The sequence below is a fragment of the Argentina silus genome (assembly GCF_951799395.1).
Source record: "Argentina silus genome assembly, chromosome: 16".
In the NCBI taxonomy this organism is placed as follows: Eukaryota; Metazoa; Chordata; class Actinopteri; order Argentiniformes; family Argentinidae; genus Argentina; species Argentina silus.
Genome location: NC_139670.1, coordinates 11,051,952 through 11,075,399, shown reverse-complemented (window position 1 = coordinate 11,075,399; position 23,448 = coordinate 11,051,952). Strand labels below are relative to the sequence as shown.

The 23,448-nt window shown below is 41.5% G+C and overlaps 1 protein-coding gene across 1 annotated transcript in view; it reads left to right on the top strand.

Moving 5' to 3' along the window:
- The window catches only part of kcnh4b (potassium voltage-gated channel, subfamily H (eag-related), member 4b), a gene marked incomplete at both ends in the record, with an annotated part of 33,245 nt that extends 28,546 nt beyond the window's left edge, over positions 1–4,699 (top strand). Inside the window, 4 exons of the mRNA XM_083687851.1 lie at positions 545–936; positions 1,470–1,561; positions 2,197–2,273; positions 3,575–4,699. Of these exons, the coding sequence (XP_083543977.1) occupies positions 545–936; positions 1,470–1,561; positions 2,197–2,273; positions 3,575–4,699 (1,686 nt within the window). The remainder of the gene's footprint in view (positions 1–544; positions 937–1,469; positions 1,562–2,196; positions 2,274–3,574) is intronic.
- Positions 4,700–23,448: the final 18,749 nt, after the last annotated feature.

Below are 23,448 nucleotides of genomic sequence, written 5' to 3'. Positions count from 1 at the left end.
TAGATTTCCAATGCACTCCTACAGACCTGCTGCATTACCTGTTTTGTATAGGCAGGCCTATGACATGATTGTTAGTAGAAGTGCATTCATGCCCAGAATTGTAAAGCATGTTTTTCAAGGTGTGTGTGTCTGGGTTTTCAAGGTACCCCCGTTTTCTGGGGCATGTTGCTAGTGAGGGCTCTATGGGGGTTAGCACCAGGACTTCCCCTAAAGGTTGAAACTCATTTGGTAAAGAGAGAACGGCTCCATCCCTGGGGGTTAGAATGCTAATTGGGTCAATAGCTGTCCTAATGGGGAACCTTATGAGCTACATTAGGCAAGGATGTCTTTTAGCCTCATAGCTTGTAGTATATAGTATGTATTTCTCCATCATTTTCATGAGGATTTGCTGAGAGACACATTCAGTAAAAGGATTTATACATCACATACATGTCCTTCTCTATCTACCATTATACAAAAACCTAGCCTAGTAAAACATTAGATATTAATTCACTGTCAATTTAAAGGGCTTGAATCCATATTACATGTGTTCTCTGCTACCCAGAACCCGCGTGTTTCCACTGAGCACAAGCTCCCCTTCATCGTGGAGACCAAGGGGGACGACTCTGATGAGTACTTCCACCTCTCACCAGTGTCGCGTTCTCGCCGCAACCTGCTCCTTCCCAACCTGAGCAGCCCTGTGCGCCGCACCTCCCTGGGGAACCTGCTAGGCGACGAGCTTCGCCAGTTCAACGCCCTGCGCCGCTGTCGCTCGCCCAACCTGAGCCGGGGTCTCCGGGGCCACAGCCCGTCTCCGCAGCATAAGAGGGAGCACAGTGTTCCCACAGCCGCCCCCACCAGCCTTGCCACCCAGGGGGAGTCGGGGGCCGGCTGCAAGCCCTCCAAGCTGCTCATCCCCACCCTCAGCTGCTTCGGACCCCCAGACCTCAGTCCCAGGTACTAGACAAAAACACATTTGTCAAGACTTTACATAATTTTTCTTTTGTTAAAGAGTCCATAGTAATTTGGATACACTGGTTGAACAAAACTCCAGTGCCAAAGCATTCATGTGGATACAAACATCAACCACACATTTACATCATACTGTAACTGTTAACAGCAATGCATAGTTGCTATGCATGGCTAATGTTAATGGATAGCATTTGCATAGTGTTTTTCATCAGATCCCACAGCACTTTATTAACTGAGAGGGTGTCTGACCTCATCCTCCCCCATGCACCATCCATATTCATAATGTATCGGTAGGTTACCCAATAAGCCAGCACCACATGTAGGTAATACAGTAAAGTGGTACAGTGGGGTCAGGTGTCCCCCAGTCCAGACAGGTGCCACGCAGCTCTCCTCAGGTTAACCCCAGATGGGCGGCTGGCTGCCAGTGTGGCTCTGGTGGCGGCTCCTTGGGTCACCCGGCGTTGCAGGATAATTGAAAAGGCTCTACTGTTACTCTTATCCCCTTCTGCCCTTGCCAGGGTTGTCGACGGCATCGAGGACAACGGCCGCACGTTCCTCTTCAACGTGGAGCAGAGCGGGCCAAAGGCCAGCACGGGCTGTCCCGCCGAAGGTAACACAACCGTCTTGAACCCCATATTAACTGTCTGTGTCGACCACATTGGCTGCACCCACAGGGAGTCTCACTTGGGGACCAGATGGCTGAAGGTGAACATTGGGTTCAAACTGTGGCTGAGACAATACGACTCCTTCCCCATATGTGAAACATGATAGGGGTTGAGAGATGAAATGACAGCCAAGGTCAAGGACAACTGGGGACGTTATTCAATCAATCAAAAGCAAAAGCTGGGAGTTCCCTAGTATGGGTATTCCCGGGTATGGCTAAAAAAACAAGTCTACCCATGCTGCAAAATAATCCAGTTAACCTTTTGTTTCACACACTAAATATAGTTTTTTGATCAAAATAATCCAGTTAACCTTTTGTTTCACACACTAAATATAGTTTTTTGATCAAACTAATCCAATCTCTATAACATCTGAAACTTCCAGTCACCAGTCACCATTTTCACCACTTTCATGTAGTCTATCAGTGATATGTGTCCATGACATTTACTGTATGATAGATGGACATGTTAAGCATGGTATGAAAGTGTGCTGAAGCCAGAATCCTTTAGACACACAGTTAAGGTATCTATCCATGGTGTTCCGTGTTTAAAAGGTCCTTTGCTTCATCCTCACGCTCCACAGACCCCAGGCAGGTGAACGCCACCCTGCTCCTGGAGACAGAGGAGGTGAGACAAAACATCAGTCAGCTTAACCAAAAGGTACAGTAAACCTCAGCACAGCCCGCCTACTGATTCTGATGTAATATCCTTTTTTACTCCTACTGAGCAGACACTTCTATCTAAAGTGACTTTCGTTTCGCATAAAGCTCTTCCACATTCTGTATATCTATAATGTAAAACGCTAGGCACTGGGAGAGTGCAGTGGATGTCCTCCTGCAATTCCAGGCCAATTTTGCAATATGTATAAGTGCATGAATTGAACTTTTGCCATAGTTGATAAACCAATACTGCAATCAGTCATACTATTAAGCAGTAATAAAATGTGCATATTTGTGCACGCCTGATGAAGGTCTCTGACCGAAAAGTAGCAGCTATTAAAATGGATTACATTTGCAAACAGAGACAACATGCGGGAGCCTCTTTTTTCTATTATTCGTGCATTAACACCACATATTGTATTACATGCACAGCACACCGTGTTGCTAAAAGAAACCAGGAGGGAAAGCAGAGTATATCATCAATATGTCTACTTGAGATTGATGAAGCATGTGCTGTATTTACAAAATGAACATCATGCTCGTTAAGTCACTCGGAACAATTGTCCCAGCTGTGCATCAAATATTAATAATAATTATAATTTGACAGTGATAAATGGATTGTGAGATCAAGCAGAATATCTCAGGTTTCCTCTCTTAAGTAGTGCAAGTCCATCCGTGCATCCCTAATGTAGATGCAAATGGAAGGCAGGTGCATTGAGAGTATACAGATGGGCCTAGGTAGGCGCTGTCTGAAGTAGGTATTAATTAATCAGCAGGGTGCTTCTGCAATGCAGAGAAAACTCGGAGGCGCTGACTCGACAATACAAAAAAAACTGATAACAACTTCCCCCTTCCTTCCTCTCCTCCTGTCTTTGCCTCCTCCGCCCATGTTCCCTTCCACTTTTCTTCCTATTTGCGTCAGTTACCACCTCTCGTCCTCTCTCTTGGGGTTTAGTGCTGTGTCTGAAAGCAGGCCATTTCCCATTCAGTCGCAGGGAGGGGACGCGTATTGTCTAGGTGTGCAAACTTTTGGGAAGTAGTCGTACCATAAAGTCTAGAGATGAACTCAAAGATAATTACAGTAGGGGACTAAAATTTGCTGTGGTTTCAGTGCCTTGTGCCTGTTTATGTAGAGGTCGTGTTGAGTATTTTGTGGGTAGTGGCTCTGGTCTCAAAATGGCTTGCTTTTCCATGATTCCATTTTCAACAGAAATATTTAAAATACTCACTGTATGTTACTGTCACTTACAATCTGTACCCTGCAAGGCACAATCTCACCCATAACTTCATATCTTTTCTTAGATGGGCAGCCTGAACCAGGAGGTATCTCAACTAACCAAGGACCTCCATCACATGATGCACCTCCTCCAGGCCCAGGTTGCGGTACACCACTACACAGCCTCTCTCCCCCCCTACCCCTACGGTGTCCACATGGGCCCCAACCCCAACCCCAACCCCAACCTCAACCCCACTGCCACCAGCACCGATATGGCTTACAACCCGGCTCCCAGCCTGAACCTCCATAATGACCCTGGGAGCCAGGAGGGACATTGCCACCACCCTGTAGGCCCCTGGAGCTATAGTGGGGCCCCAGGGGCTTGCTGCCATGCTAGAGCCACTGGAGGGACACAGTCAGAGGGCCTCTACCAGCCCCAGCCCCAGCCTCAGTCTTCCAGCCCAGGCCCCTCTAGCTTCTACCAATCCTACATCACAGGCTTTGTACCCAGACAAGGCCAATGCCACAGCTCTGGTAGCATCACGCCCAACCCCTTGACTGTCCCATCTTTACTCAACATCAGCCCAGCTTTCCAGGGTGGTAGTCTATGCCCTGCTCCTCTTGCTGGGCATGAAGACTCTGGTGATAGTGTCCTCTGCGCTAGCCCAGCAAGCATTAGTCAGTCCCAGCCCAGCTTGTGTCAGCAGCCACCGAGCTGTAGTGCCGACTACACATCCCTGCTGTCCAGTGCCCCCGCGTCCGCTCAGAGCCTCCTTGCTGTCTCCCCCAGTACCTATCCACACCTCTATCTCCCCTCTGAAGCCCTCCTACACCTTGAGCGGCCTGCACAGGGAGATGTTGCTGGCATTGGTTCCGATGGCCTGGATCATGACCTCACACAGGAGACATCCAACCTCCTGGAAGAGAACCTCCACCTCTCCATCCATTCCATCCCTAGTTCTCCACCCTCCTTCCCCAGGCGGTCATCTGTCTGCTCTCAAGACTCAGGTTCTCCCCGGCCAGACATGTGTGGCACCCATCTTCCTCTCTGTGATTCAGCTGCGGTGGGACACACCAGTCTGGAGTGCCTGCTGGGAAATGGGGGGTCGATGGAGAGCAGGGACAGTGAGAGCCCATCGTCCAGAAGGTCTAGCATTGGCGTTCAGACTCAGAGCACAGAGCAGTCTTGGTGCCTGGACCTGACAGATTGAATGGCTCTTCAGTGGACGCCACAATCTCAACTGGACCATTGGCAGTGTATGGGTAGCTGAACACTGAATACAGAACTGTACACAACATGCAAATCAGAGTGTTTGAAGTGACTCCTCTGGGGATTCTTAATGTGTGGTGTGTTTTCCCCCACTTTTTGGGATCACTTGTTTATCAACATTCATGCGATTTACAGCTCTACTATGCAAAAGCATGTCATTTGTGCATTACTTTGGCTTTCTTTAAGTGTGTAATTTTGAGTATTTGATCACCAATGGAATGATCAGCCTGAAGGGAGTTTTTCTTAATATTGAAGTTAAAATTGCATTTGAGATTATAGGTGATTTGACACATAGGTGGACAGAAATGTTAATTTGATTGAAACTCCACAAATGTTAGTACAGTATGGAGCAGTGGTCATCATTGCCTCATGACTTACAGGTTTAGAAAAGGTCCTTTAAAGGGGAAAATTATCAAATAGAAAACATGATTAGATATCTTAAGTTTCTTAAGCAAGGTTATAATTGACTGATAATGACTACCTATACAAAGAGACAACAAAGAATGCAACCAAAATCTATTCAAAAGTCGATTTGATTAACTTTTTGGTGAACTATCTTTATCAAGAATTGTGTCTATCCTTATTGATTTAGTCTTTGATAAAGTATAAAGGCCATTTCCCTGAGACCCTTCAACATGGCCAATTATAAAGAATATCATAAATGAATACTAGCGTTACCAGAGAGGCAGTGCTGTAAGTAGTTACAGTATATACAGATAATACGACATGCACAGTGGATTGGTTCATGTACAGTTGGATGGGTAAGGTAACTTAAGTATATTCAGTTGAGATTGGCCCTTACAATATTACTCACCAATAACTGTTCCACCATAGAAGGGTATTATGCACAACATGAGTTTCATAATGATTATGAGGAGTTGAAATGTTTATATTTGCTTCAGTTGTGTGTGGTGCTCTTTATCAAGCCGTGTATCTCTACACTCTCAAAGAACGAGCCCTCTTCCCTTACAACAGAGGGTTCAAGCATTCCTCACAGAGGAATTGACTGTTACATGTTACCTTCTTGCATGGTAAAGTTGCTTATTCTTTTTCCTAAGGAAAAGGTACTGTATCCGACTTTGGGGCAAATTTATCAAGGGTTTTTGTGGGTGGTAAGTGGCATATTTATCAATAGTGCGCAAAGGTCTTTGTGATTTCGGATTACGGAGGTACTTGCGTGTTTTGCTTAATAGAAGCATTTTAATAGTCATGCTTATGCATTGTAGGGTTCAATGCAAAGTATGGGTGGAGTATATTTAAAGTGACTCAACTCTAAAAGGGATATTTCACACTTTTTTGTTTGTTTGTTTTTTGTTTACATACCTTCAAGTGCCCTGTTGGCCTGTGTGCAGGTATTGCAGCATATATCCATCAAAATATCCTGAGTCACTTTTTCGCAATAGAATGGTAAAGACGTGCACCACGAAAGTTCCATTCAGTCAGTAAAAAGGCTTCTCAAGTGATCAGTTTATGTATAATCAGAACTGATAGGGCTTGTCCACAGGTTTCTGTCCCGAGTCCACCTGGAGTTTGAGTGAGCTGGTTAGCAGCCTAGCCACCTACCAATGCTAACATAATGTAATTTCAAGTGTTTAGAATGGACAACTTTTCATGTATTGTTAGCTTTGTGTATCACCTTTTTGGACGGCTATACTGTACATAACAGTGCGGATTTTGAGGAACATTTATTACCGACTGAATGGAACTTTCGTGGTGCACATCTTTCCCATTCTATTGGAAAAAAGTGACTTTAAAATGTTTTTATGGATATATGGAATACATGCTTCAATACCTGCACACAGGCCAACTACAGGGCCCTTGGAAACTATGTAAACGATTGCAGAAGTAAAAAAAAAATAAGGGTGAAATGTCCCTTTAAATGTACTATTTTACTATTTACTATAGAACATTCAACCTCTGGGGAAACTCTTGAACTAGGTGCATACCCTAGTTCTGTAATGTATCTTTAAAATGTAAAACATTTCAATACCCAGCGGTAACGAGGTGGTAAGGTGAAGGGTTGGGTGAAAGACAGGAACAGTTGCCTGATGTGAGCGCAGCCCCCTCTCTGTTCTTATGGTACGTAGGCATACTCCATTCTGATGGATATCATTTAAATGTAACTTATTACTCAGATGAGTCTGTATAAAAATCTCATGATCAAAGTCACATTTTTTACAAGTAGAAAGAGGATGAATATTTGTTTATGTGTTCGTCTAGCCATTTAAAGACACAGTGCAACATTTTGGACGTTAGACCTTATTTTATACTTGCGTATAATGAGTATAAATACTTTTTCGCTCATATGCGCATTCTTGAGCAACTTTGTTGCAGCTCAGGGCTAGCATTTAGCAATGTTAGTAGTAACTGACTAAGCATTTAGCAATGCTAGTAGTAACTGACTAAGCATTTAGCAATGCTAGTAGTAACTGACTAAGCATTTAGCAATGCTAATGGAACTAGGTGAGTAACCTAACCACCGCTCTCAGTATATGTACTGTACTTCAAAACGCCTCAACAAGAAATTGTATCTTGAAATCGTATCTCTTTGAAGGTAACAACGTGTTTCGATATGAGAATACTTTTACATTTTCTCTATTGTAAAACTCTATCATTAGGGAACTGAGAACACTTCCTCGGACCAGGTTTACATCATTGTGCAAGTAATGATAACCACACATCTAATCTAGCTATAGCCATAACTGCAGCCCTTGATAAATATGCCCCTTAAAGGGGCAATCTGAGAATCAAACAACAACAAAGTGGTCACCCTGTCACTTGTTTTGGTATACAGCTAAGGGATGGGGCTGTAGAAAGGTAACCACTCTCAAATTCATAGACTGAGCTATGGATTCAAGAACTGACCATCCATGGGATCAAAATGAATTTTTTGATGCTGTACAGTGTTTGTTTAAAATTACATTGGAGTAAAACAAGCTTGTATTCTGATGGGGTTAGACAGATGATCTAAGCTCATGAGGGATTTATAAATTATATTCTCAAGAATCAATGGCTATATATCTTTAAATTAAATGGATGTACCAATTCCAGATTGCCCCTTTAATGTGTTAGACATACTCTAGACATAATATTATAGACAAACATTGTACTTGCATGACAGGTTGAGACAGACTGATCGATATGGTTGGATGTTTTGACTTACTATGTAGCAAAATGAAACATATCAATTTGCATTCTGGGCATATACATATATAGAACACAGAATACATATATATATATATATATATATATATATATATATATATATATATATATATATATATATATATATATAGTTTTTGTTTGACATTGTGTGTCTTTTTCCAATTTAAGGGATTTTTTGGTTGGAAGCTCATTTCTCTTTTTAAAGATTTATTAGGGGTGTTGTCAACTTATTGACATAACCAGGAAATATTCCAGATACTCAAGAAAGCTTTTTTCACAGTTCATTGCATCTACAAATGCACATTTATAGTCCCTGAGACATATGACTCCAATTCTGTCCTTCCCTTATTGGCAATATGGTGCATATTGCACAGCCAAGTGGTTAGTCACAAAATGAATTTTATTTCAACTTGATGTTACAGTCATACTTGAAAGGGATTGCACTCAAACAGTACAATGTATCTCTGACAGGTACATTAGGTGGAGACACTTGAGACGAGACATTAATTTCAAGAGGATGGTCATCTCGAAATAAACAAGAACTTTAGAATAAAAAAAGCAGTTCACACTCCCTTTGAAGTTCGAAATGATTCATTCTGAGTGACAAACATATGATCCATGGTAAATATTTTCAAGTAACTAACCTCCAAACGATGTTTGCCTCTGGGAAGAAGATATCATTGTTAATTGTTGAGTCAACATTCAGAGTATTCTGCATCATTATGTTTGTGACTATCTCTCCTTGACTGACTAAATAAAAAATATGCTCAGAATTATTACTGTGTATTTTACTTTGTGATGTTTTACAGGTACAGTATGCCTTATCCTACACTATGTCAACATGAGTGTGCACAGCCCAGGGATTGGGCTGTCAGGGAAGGTCACCACAAAATATCCCAGTAATTAAAAAAACAGCTTACAAAGTTTCACTGTCGTTCTAGTGGCTACATTACACACATGAATGATTTAGGAGTTACCCGCTCCCCAACAATGGCCTGCTCTCATCAGGTCAGACTTAGTGACAGTTCAAAGGCATCTTAGACCACAATGGGGTTTAGTTGTTGCCGACACAACTTCTCTCACTTTCAGTGTTGACACTTCCCTAAAAACTCTGAAAACCTTTATTAAACGGTGCATGAGTGCATGTATCCCTTCACTATGACTATGGTCAATTTGTCCAAACAAGCAACTTGTGTTTTTATCTACTAATTCATTGTGTGGGTTGATTGTGACCATGCAATGTTTTATGTCATGTATGTATAATTTCATTTATGTTATGTCTGCGACTTAACTTTTATAATCCAATGTTATGTAACGGCAGTCAATAAACCTGGATTGGACCCGGACAGCCCCAACAACTATAGACCCATCTCAGACCTCCCTTTCTTGTCCAAAATATTGGAAATCTATCTGGACAACCTCTACAAGCCATTTCAGTCTGGCTTCAGATCAAACACAGTACTCTAAACAGCGATCCTAAAAGTCACTAATGATCTACTGCTCTCTGCTGATGCCGGATCCTCAGCATCCTCATCCTCCTTGACCTCAGTGCCGCTTTTGACACAATCGACCACTCCATCCTCACCACACACCTTGAGTCCTGCCTCAGCATATTACGGCATATTACTGGTTCACCTCCTCCTGCTTCTCTGGCAGAAGTCACGATATCTTCATCAACAACTGCAAGTCCAACACAGCGACTGTCACCCAAGGAGTGCCTCAAGGTTCAGTGCTTGGTCCTCTCCTCTTCATACTGTATGTGCTTCCCTCTTGGACAGATTATCTGTCGCCATGGTCTCCAGTTCCATTGCTATGCCAACAACACTCAGCTGTACCTCACCACCAAAACTGTCATTCCAGCCACTCACTTCACCCTTGCTAACTGTCTTGCTGACATCAAGTCAATGCAACTTCCTCAAACTGAACTGCAACAAATCAGAAATCATACTTGTTGGCCCAAAGTCCCTCTCCCACTCTACCCAAGACTTCACTCTCAACATTGATGGCTTTACTGTCTCTACATCAAGCCAGGTCAGTAACCTCAGCATCATTCTGGACTCAGCCCTCTCATTTGAACCTCATGTCAAATGCATGGCTAAAACTGCCTTCTTCCACCTCTAGAATGTTGCCCGTCTCCGACCCTCCCTGTCCTTCAGTTTTTACCTCCAGGCTGAACTACTGCAACAGTGTTGTATTAGGGGCGACCAGCAGAGTCCTCAACAGACTCCAACACATATAAAACTCAGCTGCCCGGCTGCTACAGAGGCCACATCACTCCAGTCCTCCAAAACCTCCACTGGCTCCCAGTCCGATTTAGGATTCAGTTTAAGATTCACCTCACCACCTACAAAGCCCTCAACAACATGGCACCCTCCTACTTCTCTGACCTCCTCCTCCAGCACACCCCTACCCACAGTCTCCGGTCAGCTTATGCCAACCTCCTTGTCCCCATCACCAGGACTAAACACCAGACCTGGGGGGACCGGGCTTTCTCCGCTGCAGTGGAACACTCTTCCAAACCACATCAAAGAATCCAGCACGCTCTCCTTCTTCAAACAATCCTTCAAAACGCATCTTAAACTTGCTTTTAATCTTTAACTATTTTTATTGTTGTTTTTCCTGACTGTGCTTTTCTTGTTCTCTCCGTGGAATGTCTTTGAGTACTGAGAAAAGCGCTATACAAAATAAATGCATTATTATTATTATTATTATTATTACTACAGCATACTGTATATAGGCCTTGAAAAGTCTGCAGGGATTGTGGAGCAATAGTGTTTAAAAGTAAAAGCTCCCCACCAATGTTTCGATTGGTTTGATTTCTCCTGGCCAGTACAGACACTCTGTTGTCAAACCGTAGCTCATGTAAAACAAAACGATCTGTAGTGTCCAAAGCAAATATTTATTATTATCTGTTCACTTGACATGTTGGGATGTTATCTCAGTGGTCTGGATAGGTAGCATAGCCTTGCAATGGAAGCTGCAGTAGCTAGTACCAATGGCTAGTGTGAACAGCTCATTGTAATTGCAATTTTGTGTGTAGTTCCTTTAAGTCAAAGGCTGTGGGCTGGTACCATTCTACTGTCTCATCTACGAGGCTAACCATTCACCTTCTTTGCCTTTACTAAAGGTAGACTTACATCATACACAACGGGGCAACTTCCTGCATAAAGACGTCAACAGTAACAGAGTTAAAATCTACCAAGGCTGCCACCAGGGGCTCTTCCCAGTGTGGGAGAGTCAAGAGGCAATGCTGGCAGCCTGGGCAGATTTGAACTCTGTTACTGTTGATGTACTTTATCTGAGCAGAAAGCAGAGGTGCTGCATCAATAGAGGGCTTGGGTATTGCCCTACCAAGCAAGGAAGAATACAAATAATAATTTAATTAACTAATTTGTTCAGATAAATCAATATTCTAATAGCTGCAGAATTATATCTCAAATTCGTTTTCAAACGTAAAATGGTAAAGTTACATAACAGAACATTTCTATAATTCTAACCTGTAGTTGCTATTCCTGGTGCTGAGCCAAAAACGGGTCCCCGAAATGTGCGTAAAAAAACATGGTACTGCTTCTACCGAGACAATTGCAATTTGTATACAGACATACTTATTTTCAAGTAACTTACTGTATACAGACATTTGACTGAAGGACATATAACTAGTTGTTAGGTTTTTGAATTACCAAAACATTTAATATTTTATTTATACATTTTACAAGTGCTAAAAAGTAAGTTTGTTAATATTCTGCTTACCAACTGCTGTGTCTGTTTGTTAGAGGGAGAACGAATTTGTCACAAATTCCCTGATTAACATTTTAATTATTCACCCACCATCTCAATCAGTGTGCTTGTTCGCCCCTTGGGCAAGGTCGTGGGTTTTATAAAAAAACAGATGCAGTTTGATCACAATTTCAGATACATTAGCATGTCAACATTATTCTCTCCGTTCTACACTCTACTTCTGAGAATGGTGTATAATGAATAATGCTAATAACACTGTTGATAATAAAACCTGTACTTTGTTTAACCTCGGTTTCCTGATCCATTTGTTACTCGCAATCAAGGACAAAAGGAGGGCAGCAGGGATCTACGTTTCACTTATGTATTTTGCATAGGGAATGACTTCGTGTGGATCCTATTTTCTTGGAGCACTCTCAAAATAACTCAATCCCCTGTGGCAGCTGCGTGCCAACCTTGCACAGTGTCTGTCACTCAACGTATCACGGCAGCACCTGACGCTTAACTGGCCTGTCACTTTTTCACCTGCAAGTCACTCATCTTCCATCGCTCATATGCTCGTCGCTGTCACCCTGAGCGCTTCTGGTGTCTCATGTCTTGTGTGTGGTAGCATATCGTGCCCCAGGGCAGTGCCCTCCTGGCACCTGACACTTTTCCTATTAGTTCCTGCAAAAACATGGGGTGAGTGGTGGAACCACCGGTTTCTGTGCCCGTAACTCTCAACAGCTCAGGAGGGTGAAAGGGTTCAGGTGGATAGTTGTAAACCGTATGGTGTTTGTGGTAATACGATACCCATACCTGCTCAACTTCCACCACCTGAGAGTTGAGTTGGCTATCCATGCTAATGGGTTGTTAATGAAAGTGCTTTATAAAGGAATTGGGTTATTGGCAGAGGGACAGCAGTTGGGGACAGCTGAAGGCAGCACCACTGAAAAGGTTCTGCCAAGGGGTTAACCTCGGTTCAATGTGCAGTTAAAGGCGAGATAATGTTCAGCCTCCATCAGGAATGTCAATATAGAGTAAAGTGACAGTCAAATACTGTAGTTAAAACATGATCAAACTACGATGTGTGTTATGATGATCAGGGGTAGGGATTTTAAGATGAATGCACTGTAACTGAGGTTTGAATCCCTCTGGAAACACTGTCCCATCCTGAATTGGTAATTCCATTCCACCTTGTTCCCCCTAATTCAATCCTTGATACCATTGGTAGAAATAACTGTAAAATGCTTGATAAGCATCCTGATTTAATTCTGCACTTGACATCAAACAATTCATTCTGCACACGACAGCAGATAAAGAGTAAACACTTGTGGGGGAAATGTCTTCTCTGAGAATGTTCAGAGCAATTCTTAGCGCAAAGAAGAAGAATGCAGGCCTTGGACACACGTCTTATAAGCACACATCGAATTCTACCCCTGCCAATTTCTGAACTTTCTCTCCCCTCTATCTCTGATTCCCATCTATTCCACAAGATGTCCACTCCCCTTTGACCAGTACATAGGAACGGGTAGGCCTCTAACTATTGCAGATGCTCAGACAAGCCCTCTACAGTTGGCAGGTCTCAGAGAGAGTACAGCAGGAGGAGGCTCTCTCAGGAGATTTACCCTCTGAGCTAAACATTGATTAGAGACATTACAGAACTGAGAGAATAATAGTGAGAGAAGGGCGAGTGATGCTGAGACAGAATTATGATGCAACACAACAATGGCTATGTCCCTAAAGCACTACCTATTCCAGGTTATGTAAGGCTAGTTGATGCAAGGGTTGAGCTAAATGGGACATGCTACTTCTGTTGCTTACCTACTAGTGGTAGGTAGTGGCAAATATTTTGGATTGTGGCGACTAAGGGAGATTATGTGGACACTTCCTCTTGTATCTTATCATGTAGCACCACCCAGTGGTGAAATGTACAGACTATCACTATAGGCATTCACCCATGGAAAATAAGAGCACTTTGATAATTTCCCTATGTGGTACTTCTGTGTTCATCACATCATGCACATCCTATCCAATTAGAGTATTGAAGTATTATCCACATTTTCGTCAGTGAACTCTTCCTGACTGAATGTTCTTAGGCCAAATGCGTTGAACCCTAAAATCATGAATTATTAATACTGTAACAAGGTCTACTAGTTACAGAAAATGTGGCATACAGTGCCCTTCATACTGTATGTCGACATTAAGAGTACAGAATGTCACCTTTTAATTCAGAGTATTTTAACAAATTAACTCATTCTTTCACTTGCCCTCACAATTGTTGTATATCATGTGTGTGTGTTTTTTTAATCTAATTTAAAGTGTTTAGTGACCCTGTTTAAAATGCACTTTAAACTGTAACAAACTTAAAACTAGACTACTTTGACTCAGGCATCCATTTCCAAAAAGAAATCCCTCGCTCATTCCGCTTTGATTAGTCAGCCTGCAGCTTGCACAGTTCCATACAGTGCCTATAGAAAGTATACCCCCCCCCCCCCCTTCAAAAAGTTCACATTTTGTTGCCCCTGGAATCGAAATACATTCAATTATGATTTTTTTCCCCAGTGAAAGAAACATTTTATTTATTCAAAATGAAAAACAGAGTAGACCTGTTTGCAGAAGTTTAGATCCCCTTGCTGTGGCTCTCGTAAAATGAGCTCAAATTCAAAAATGTCTTCACCAAGTTACTAAATAAGTCCATCTGAGGGCAAGGATAATAGTTCATATGATTTCGGAATGAATATCTTTGTCTTTATAGGGTCACTGATTTTAATAGGAATCAATTACATACTATGATGATTAGGCTGTCGCTACCAACTCAGTAAATGTCTAAATTCATCTCTTGATGCTGACAAATTCCTGTCAGCATACTCAACCCACCCTGGCTCTTGAGACCTGCTGTCAGAGTTCCCCCAGGACCCACCCACCACCCAGCCGCTACTGGCTAGGGCGTACATTACTAACGCGCATCTTAGTTTAACGCGCCACCTTGCTGCCTGGGAGTCGCAAAGCACTATTGAAGTTGTAGGAAGTTGATAATTCAGACTATTACTTCCTGGTTGATAAAAGCCTATTTTCTTGCGGATTTGCTCGAATTATCTGTATATATCCAGTCTATTTACACAACAGAGGCCGTTATTTTGGTATTTACTCCATGTTTAATACACTTATCTCTTGTCTTAATAGGTCCCTTTGTAGTCATATCTAAATATAAATAGATGGACTCAATTCACCAGCAGATGGTAGTACAGTATTGCTTAATTAGATTTTGTGTTGCTGTTGTGTGCAGTCTCATCAATTGCAATACAGGTATTAAAGTGAGGTTGATATGTGTTATTCTGGGTTGAAGAAGCAAGGACATTGTGTGTGTGTGTGTGTGTGTGTGTGTGTGTGTGTGTGTGTGTGTGTGTGTGTGTGTGTGTGTGTGTGTGTGTGTGTGTGTGTGTGTGTGTGTGTGTGTGTGTGTGTGTGTGTCTGTGTCTGTGTCTGTGTCTGTGTCTGTGTCTGTGTGCTTGCCTGCCTGTCTGCTTGCGCGATTGTGTTTTGTGTGTTTTGTGTGTGTGTGTGTGTGTGTGTGTGTGTGTGTGTGTGTGTGTGTGTGTGTGTGCGCGCGCGTGCGTGTGCGTGTGTGTGTGTGAGTGAGTGAGAGAGAGAGAGAGAGAGAGAGAGAGAGGAAGAGGAAGATTGGGAGAGGGAAGGAAAGAGTATGTGCCCTGCAAAAAAAAAGCTATTATTTGTCCTGCAAAAAAGCTATTATCTACAGTGTCTTGCAGGAGACCTGCCAATACGCAGTAGGGGAGTGATTCCTTTGTGTTTCCTCGGTTATTCTACTGCATTTTTTTAGACAAAGTGTCTCCGGGTTAATGCAGCGGCCCACTCTGTTTTGATGAACAGTGCCCTTTTAATAGAGGTGCCTGAAGCCTTTCAGGTTTGAAGTCAATTAGTTTAAGGAACTGCATAATTTCAATGCTAGACACTTTGTACAAAGGTTTGTACAAAGGGACTATAAATGGTATTGGTAATGCTGTTTTGAATTAATGAATGTGTCTTTCTAGTAATTCAAAACACCATTTACTGTGCTGATGTACCATGGTATGTAGTACTAATTGATTCCTCCAGCATACTTTATGATTTCAGATAGTATTCCTTCTAAAATTAAAAAAATGTTGATGGCTTTTGCATGTTATCAACGCATATACCTCAATGGTCACTTTTAAGTGAATGCATTTGTTCTAACATGCTGTTGCAACCAGCTAAGGGAAAAGACTGAAATATCATTTACTGTACACCTTATTAATACATTATGAGGATGCAATTAATTTCTCTATAGATAACTCAGTTCAACCCAGACTTTTATGGGCCCTGTGATGTTTCAAACCACAACAGAAAAATAAAAACTAACCGCAGTCTTTAGAAATTGTGTATTTAAAGATATGGTGCAACAAACCATGGTTCTGTAAAGTGTTGTGCACTGTAAGTTATCAGACCACTTTTTTGGTCAAAGTGCATCAGATTGTATCCTGCTCTTACAGCAAGCACGACTTTAAAACACTTGTTAGAACACACACACACACACACACACACACACACACACACACACACACACACACACACACACACACACATCTCAGAGACAGCTGCTCTGCAAAATGCCCCTAGTAAATGATTTCTCATTTGGTGTGCTGTCAATCGAGGCGTATTCTTTAAAGAAGAAACCCATTTCATACTGCTGCTGTGAATTACAATGGCAGGGGAGCCCTGATAATAAATGACTGTGTTTGAGAAAATGCTTTTGCAAAGAGAGAGACTGTGCCCTGAAAATGAATGTAGGCCCATACCATTTTGGCCTCAATAATAATTTTCTTTCACTTACAGTGTACGAAGATGTATGAAATAGGTAATTTGGCCCATGACTAGCTTGAACAATGGTTGTCATAACAAAATGGATTTGGGGATTTAGTCACTAATGGTATTTTCTTTGGTGAAACCAGTGGCCCATTTCTGTTCACCCCATAACCCACATGGAGCGAAATGTGAGAGAACATCCATCAGTCATGTTTGAAATGGAAATGGTGATTGGGCAAAGACATACATCACTTCTGTGGTATTGACAGGTGGAGTAATGACCTCCAATGGAGAATAGTGCAATTTAGAGAAAGCTGCACTCCCACAGCCAGATACAATATGCCAATCAAACAGGTCTGCAAGGTTGAAAAATCATCTTGCCATCTTACTGAGTGAGATTTTTTATATGATTTCCCTATTCTGCTAGATGGACACAATGTAAGCGAGAATAGGGCATTGTGAGAATGAGGAATGTGCTATCTTTGCCAGGAGCTGATAACAGACACGGCAGCCTATTTGCGATTTTGCTGAGAAAGCTATGGTATGTATCTGTCAGACAATGATTTTGCTATATCTGGAATAAAATGTCTAACAGGGATTGTAACAAAATGGGACTCTGTTATAAGGACACAAAATAGAATAGTTAGCCAGTTGAAAATAGCATTCAGTCATTGTTATTGTATATGAAGGTTGATAAGAGTCCTTAACCATATTTTGATGCAATCAGTGTCTATTTCATTTACACATACTGTAGACTGTCATATTCAGAGTTCTAAATAATTCTCACCAGAATGCAGTGACAACGTCTTATGCATTGGATTGCATGCAGACAGTCTTATCTTTCAAATGCGACTATTTAGAGACTGCTTTCTACTGTAAAACCACTATATTGGTCTATATTGAGTTAATCATCTGTTTCCCTCCAGTGTTGCATTTCAGGTGAATTTGAAGGTAGCGATGGATGGAATCAGTGTGTGCACTTCAAAGGCTGTTTCCGTGGCGACCAGATGAATTGGGATGGAACAGTCTGGGGGGCAGCCAGGTTGTGATTGAGATAAGCCTTGGCCAATGCATGAAGGAGAGAAATAAAATGGCCCCTAATGAAAGCACTCAAGATAATGACCTTTTGCAAGGCTGACTACACCTTTGACTCACAAGCTATGTTGTCGATTATCCAGTGGATTCTAGGTTAAACTTGTCCTGGGTGAGAAATAGTTCCCCAAATCATCCACAAAGCATTGTTGGTAAATTCATGCTGGGAAAGAAAGAAAACACCCATACTATATTATACAGTATAGCAGAGCTATTTGCCTCAGTGTGTATGTGTTTATATGTACTGTATATGCACAAGTGTGTGTTTGCGAATGTGTCATCTTAATCGATTCAACAGTTCTCTATGGATTTTAGTAGGCCTACTGTAATCTTAACCATTGGATTATTTGTTGGCAGCTTCATATGTGCTCTCTTTTGTTCTCTTGTGTGATAGCTTCTGATGAGCAGTATTATCATACACAGTCCTATCTCTATCATTGTGTGTGTGTGTGTGTGTGTGTGTGTGTGTGTGTGTGTGTGTGTGTGTGTGTGTGTGTGTGTTTGTAGGTGTGTGTGTGTGTGTGTGTGTGTGTCTGTAGGTGTGTGTGGGTGTCTGTGTGTGCGTGTGTCTGTGTGTGTGTGTGTGTGTGTGTGTGTGTGTGTGTGTGTGTGTAGGTGTGCACAAGATAGAGTGTCTACAGTATGCTTGTGTGTGTGCGTGTTCATTCACTCAGCCTTTATTTTTAGGGAGCCTTGTCGTTGGACAATCAGGGTGCCAGGGGAAGGACATATCTCAAACTCCAAGTATATTTCCACAGCGCATCCATCACTGTCCGGTTGACAGCTGTCTCGCACACGCAACACCGCACGCAGCCTCACAAGCATGTGCCCGTAGCGGTATGCTCCCAAAGTCACCCACTGGCATCCACTTTTGAACGTAGACCAACAATGTCAATGGGGGGGGGGGGATTGGCCTACAAGGCAAAAGAGAGCCTTAAAAGTAGAGCGAGCATAACTTGTTGTGGTGATATGTGGTCAATATTTGCCCTTGACCCCCCCCTGCACATACATCTTCAACCAAGTGACAGCTACTGTATTGGTGAGTAGATTAATAATAGAAGTAAACATGGACAGACACTGGTGGTAGCTATGACTATAATTGTTTAACAACTTCAATATTTACTTAAATTGGTCACCCAATGTTGTGCTGGAATGAAACATTTCCTCACTTATATAGGAAGTTCAAATTGAAATTGGTCAGAATATGCTTTGAAAGTGAGCATTGAAATAAATCCAAACATTGCCTGAAGGAAATAATGAGACAACAAATAGACATTTTCCAAGCACGTTATTTTCAGTGCCTCCCCAAAACAAAAACTATACCAAATTGGCTGGGTATTACTTTGAGGGGACCTTTCATTGACAGTTGGACTTGATGTTTTGTTATATTAATGATTATTAATGATAGGCTAATTGGAATGGTTGTTTGGTGCTTGACATATACAGATATTGTATGTGGGTGCACTGTTATTTGTGCTTTATTAATGCATTCACAGAATAAGCATTTAATGCTTATAATGTGCATTGTGTTCATAAAGGCAACCTTAATGTGTGTGTTACCAAAAAGATGACTGTAGTTTGTACACCATAGCCTATTATACAGTTTTAAAGTAATAGCAAACTATTCAATCGAACACATATAGCCTACCGCTATCTGTTCAATGTGAACCACTGGCTTATAATAACGATAAACACAAATCACTAGTCACCGGTACCGTTATCTTTTCCTAGCGCCGATTTGATTGAGTATAGGCTACCATAGTGCACCGCTAGCGCAGCGCGTGCACAGGCAGAGTGGTTATCTTGGCGCGCTCTTGAATCCCAGCTGAAACGCTTGCTGTTCGCTCCGCAACGGTGAAAGAAATGCTCAGTGCACACGGAGGTACTCTGAAACGGTCCAGAACAGGTAGGAGCATTTTGTTTTTGTTACAAACCAAGACACTAAACAACTGTTTCCATTTTTTCTGACATCTATCAGTCGTGTAACAGTGTCCTGTAGGATATGTATTGCTGCGAGATAAAGGGTGCATAACAGGTTACTATTTACTACCTGTAGAAAAGGAACATATTCGATTTTTTTTTTACTTTTACATTCGTGTATTGATATGTGTAACAAGTTACATTTTCCTCAGGTTTATCTTAGGTTACATGATAACAGAGACGTTGCGGTTATTTATGTGTTCAATATTCTGTGTCCTGTGAATGTGTCAACTTCGCAATTAACCTGCAAACGTTGACTTTTGACTAACAACCAAGTCCTTTCACTACTAAAATTCGCTTCCCTTCCACGACCCTTGAGCAACAAATTCAATGTAGTCTATTTTTAAAACAAATGTATATTATAGTTGGCAAGACAAACTTTCAGTTGTCTTTCACTGGGGTTGGTTGTACTGAACAGTCTCCCTTTCGCCTGAACCTGAATGTTTTGGATTGTATGAGGATGGGCTATCTGTGGCTTTAATATTCCATTGGTAAATTGCATAGACCTTTCACTGGGCTAAGGCTAGTGTTAGGCACCAGTCTTCATAAGTCAACACTTGCACATTGAATTATATGGTGACCCCGATTATTTAGTGTGTGTGTGTGTGTGTGTGTGTGTGTGTGTGTGTGTGTGTGTGTGTGTGTGTGTGTGTGTGTGTGTGTGTGTGTGTGTGTGTTGTGGTATAAAACAAATAAGTATGACCCTCCCTCAAGCTAACAATTCTTAGAGACTCTTAAATTGTCACAACTGAAACACAGACTTCAATAAAGACATTTAAAAGAAACAAAACTTTAATAAAGACAAAATCTTTTACATGATTCAAACTTTCTGTTTCACTCTGTGTTAACGGTAAGTTTTCTGAATGTCATTAGGATTACAACATTTTGATACATGATCGACTGATTTTTTAATGGAATTAAACACTAATTTCTGAGATTAGATCCCCATCTTATCCCCACATTAGTAATAGATGGAATGTCTTATGCCTGTTATTATTTGCATTATAACCGTTGTTTCAATAATGACATCATGGTTGCGGCTGTGACAACAGTGCTTGAAATATGGTAACATTGTAATATTATCAATATCTGGTTAAAGGGGCCATGTAGTCAAAAAAACTGATTTTCCTGTCTTTTATATGGTATTTGCACTCTATGAGGTTGAAATAACACTGACATTGTAAAAAGTATGCTTACTGTCCCTAAATATGAGAGCAGTTTGAAAAGTGCACCTCGAATTCTAGCTTGTTTTTCATGGGTGTGGTATTGGCCCCCAACAATGACAACCAAGTACACCTGAATCAAATAAACCGATAGTATAATTTGTTTACCATTTACATCCCTCTCGTTTTAGCCAGCACTAGCAGTGCGCACAGTGACAACTATGCAGAAAACACTGAAGCTGTTGAAATATATCTGTAGAAGTCAATTAAATCAATGGTCAGAGTGTAGATTAACTGATTATTATTGCTAATGACTCATTATCCATTTGGTTAGGAAGTTCACGTTACATCAATATTAGACTTTGAACTATTATTTTCAACTGTGAGATGGTCTGATGCTGACCGTCAACTGCCAATGTTAAGAAAATGTTCATGTTTGTTGGTCTACCACAATGCCACTGCTGCAGCAGACACAAGGTGTGAAGTGCTGCTGAAGGCCACCACAAGGTGGTGACAAGAGCTGTGAAGGATGTTTGAAAAGAGAATGGTTTGCCTTATCAGCTTGCCTTATCAGATAGATTGGCAAAATCAAGTTCATAATAGCAGCTAATTTTATTATTTTGGTGATGTAAAATGGAATTGATAACATTTCTCTAAAATATGCAACGTTTGGCTACAGTAAAATCAATGTTTGCATGTAAATCTTCTATGAACAGAATTCGTTAAATGAAGAACTTGTGTTTCTCTAGTGGCTAGATAAATTGTCACGCTTAATGGAAATGATTTGAGCTTGTTGTAAATGGAGCTCAAGCAAGCACACACAGGAGCTGAATCAAAATGTGTAGCCTACAGCTCATGAATGTCACACATATCAATAACTGTCCAAGGCTACAGCAATTATATGACACCTATATGAAAGTACTTCATTTGTAGCCAACTATAATACATGGCATGACGGACAGGGGCGAAATAGAACAGTCAAATACAGACAGTAGGCAACTACAAATGACTCGTTGGATACGGGCAGTAAAACAGTGAAAATATAATTTGTTTTATTCTCGTCATTGCACATTGATTCATGAAAGCTCTCATTTCAATCATGTGGAATACGTTCAACGTGAATTTGTGGTGCTAGAGCGAAAAATTATTGACACTAACTGCACTCTTTGCTTCGTGAGCATGCTGTGTCCATATAGCCTACTGCTGAAATGCACGGAATCAACTGAGAAACATTATAATGCTATGATAATATGATAAGAATAATAACAATAATATGCAATTTCGCGGACACACATATTCCATGTCTGACATAATTTCCTGAAGTGTCCATGTATTAAAACAGGGGACCCTCCCCATGACTTGGTGACTTGAAGAATTGCAAGACCCTCACGATTTTCCACTAGCTACTGTATCTACAGTAGCTAGCTAGCTAGCCAGCAAACTTGCATGGCTAGAATGTAGTTATTGCTGTAGTTATTTTGACCAACCGAGGGCTTTGTTTCACAAGTGTGAATCATTAACCCTGGGCTAAAGTGTAGCCCTGGGTTAACATATGCTTGTCTAAAAAGGGAGTTAAGTTAGCCTTGGGCCAATTTAAACCAACGTTAAGGATAGCCCTGGGCTAAGGAACTGCAGTCTGAAAAGCCGTAAATAATTTAAATAGAATGTTATCTTCAAAGGACAGAATCAGCATACACATTATCTTATACAGTACAAGAATGACAAAACAAATTTCCGGGTAACCTACAAAGTCAAGGGTGTGTTTGTGTTTGTGTGTGTGTGTGTTGCTAGCTTAGATCAGCTTTATTGGTCTACCAGAAAAATAGTGATTGCAGGGTGCAGAGAGAACTTCTGGCTAAGAGTAGACACTACAAAAACACTGCTGAATATTTCATTGGGGTTCCATTTGACAAAAAGCTCAGTGTCCTTCAGGAATATGCCAGCTTAAAAAGCCAGTATGACTGTCTCTTTACACAGAGAGTAGAGCTTTCAAATTCCATTAGATACCTTTTCTTTGATACAGATGATTGGTAAGAACCACTTTAGTCTGTCCTACAGTATGTTTAAACTCTAGAGAAATAGTTTTTGGACTATCATCTAAGGCATTTCACACCTAAAGTCCTTAGGTCGCTGGCAAGAGTCCCTATGATGCTGTTTGTCCACATCCTCAGGACATTACTTGACTACAGAGACCTTATCAGGACCATACTGCAGGGTTCTCCCCAAAGAATGTAAAAGTGGCGCTGCGCAACACTGTGAACATTTTGACACTGATACTGAAACCATATTTGAATCATTGCAATCTTTGTTGTCTTCTCTCATTTATAAGGGAAAAAAGTTAGAGTTAAATCTGCGATCAGCGATGCCCTCATCCACCACAACACATGACCCTGCACATTATTTTGGAAGTCGAGGGGTTGGGCTGGTTGAATGGAATGTCTACATCCTGCACTAAGCATTAATCACTAATCACTATCATGCCAGATGTACTGACAGGGTCGCTTTTGCCTCTGTTATAAAGCATGACTCTCTTTCTCATTACTGTTGCCATAGCACATTAAACTGCTACTCAAGCCAAGTGTGGCCTCCCCATTATCTTCCCTGTCCCCTACAAACGATCGTGGTCTCATCCATACGCATAGTTTGACTTTTTAGCTTGGGGGGGCAATAACTACAGTAGGGCAGAGTTTAAAAGCTTCATGCTTGTGCGACGATGTTGCGGGGGTACCAT